At 46.2% G+C, this 1,869-nt stretch overlaps 1 protein-coding gene across 1 annotated transcript; it reads right to left on the reverse strand.

The window, feature by feature from the left end:
• Positions 1-3: 3 nt before the first annotated feature.
• On the reverse strand, positions 4-1,863 carry LOC111533756 (neuroblast differentiation-associated protein AHNAK-like; the record flags this gene model as incomplete). Its single annotated transcript, XM_023200442.1, has 1 exon — positions 4-1,863. A coding segment is annotated over exon 1 (1,794 nt), but the record flags the coding sequence as incomplete, so codon positions are not given.
• Positions 1,864-1,869: the final 6 nt, after the last annotated feature.

Consider the following 1,869-nt stretch of genomic DNA (forward strand, 5'->3'; position numbering starts at 1 on the left):
CACCTTGGGCATCTTCAGGTGCCAGTCTGGGCCTTGAACATCCACATTCGGAGCATTAATGTCCACTTTGGGGCCTCTGATGTCAACTTCAGGGCCCTTAAGGTCGCCTTCCACTTTGGGCAGAGAAACGTCCACATCACCCTTCACCTTGGGGCCCTTCAGGTTTAAATCAATGTCAGGCATCGATATTTTGGGAGACTTCAGATGCATCTCTGGTACCTTAAATTTGGGTCCCTTCAATTTACCCTCTGGGCCTTCAATGTTAATGTCAGGAGTGTCAATGTCCACTTTGGGGCCCTTGATGTCCACCTCAGGGCCTTTTAGATCACCTTCCACTTTGGGCAGAGACACATCCACATCACCCTTCATTTTCGGTCCCTTCAAGTTCAGGTCAAAGTCAGGCATGGAGATCTTGGGGGCTTTGATGTTCATCTCAGGCATCTTGAACTTGGGGCCCTTCAGCTTTGCATCCGGACCTTCAATATTCACATCTGGAACATCAATGTCCACCTTGGGTCCTGAGATGTCAAGGTCAGCCTTGGGCAGGTTCACATCCACTTCGGGGCCCTCTCCTTTGAAGCCGGGCATGCTGAACTTTGGCATTTTCACTTTGGGCATCTTCAGATGCCAGTCTGGACCATGAGCATCCACATCTGGGGCACTGATGTCCACTTTAGGGCCTTTGATATCAACCTCTGGCCCTTTCAGATCCCCTTCAAGTTTGGGAAGAGAAACATCCACATCACCTTTCACCTTGGGGCCCTTCAAGTTGAAGTCAAGGTCAGGCATGGAGATCTTGGGAGCTTTGACATTCATGTCAGGCATCTTGAATTTGGGGCCTTTCAAGCCTCCCTCCGGACCTTCCACATTGAGTTCTGGGCCCTCAATGTTCATACTTGGGCCCTCTATGTTGATGTCTCCTTTTGGCAGATCCAAAGCTACATCTGGCCCTTCTGCTTTTAAGCCAGGCACACTGAATTTGGGCATTTTCATCTTGGGCATTTTCAGATTCCAGTCCGGACCATGAACATCCACCTCAGGTGCATTTAGATTGACTTCTGGTGCCTTAATATCCACTTTGGGGCCTTTCAAGTCACCCTCTAAATTGGGACCTGCAACATCTAAATCTCCTTTGACTTTAGGACCTTTCAAATTTAGCTCCACATCAGGCACAGAAACTTTGGGAGATGAAATACTCAGGAAAGGCATTTTAAACTTGGATCCTTTCACTTTTCCTTGGACCTCGACATCAGGAGCATTAATATCAACTTTTGGACCTGTTATGTCAATATCTGGCTTTTTACCTTTGACATCCACCTCAGGTGTCTGAACTTTGGAGCCTGAAAAATTAAATTTGGGAAGCTTAAAACGAGATTTCTTTGACTTGCCTTCAATATTAAGCTTAGGACCAGAAACGTCCACTTCTGGGCCCTTTATATCCAAACCGGGAGCTTTAATGTCACCTTCCAACTTGGGCCCAGAGACATCGACATCTCCTTTAAGCTTTGAGCCTTTCAAATTCAAGTCAATTTCTGGCATGGTGATCTTAGGCATGTTTACATGCATGTCAGGCATCTTCAGTTTTGGACCTTTTAATTTGGCATCTGGGCCATGAATGTCAATATCTGGAGCATCTACATCTATCTTTGGGCCTTTTATGTCAAGAGCAGGTCCTTTCAAATCACCTTCTACATTTGGAAGTGAAACGTCCACCTCTCCTTTCATCTTAGGGCCTTTAAGATTGAGGTCTAAATCAGGCATTGATATTTTAGGAGCTTTGATGTTCATCTCTGGCATCTTGAATTTAGGGCCCTTCAGTTTTGCATCTGGACCTTCGATATTCACATCTGGAACATCAACGTCCACCTT

Source organism: Piliocolobus tephrosceles, unplaced genomic scaffold, assembly GCF_002776525.5.
Source record: "Piliocolobus tephrosceles isolate RC106 unplaced genomic scaffold, ASM277652v3 unscaffolded_39289, whole genome shotgun sequence".
Classification (NCBI taxonomy): Eukaryota; Metazoa; Chordata; class Mammalia; order Primates; family Cercopithecidae; genus Piliocolobus; species Piliocolobus tephrosceles.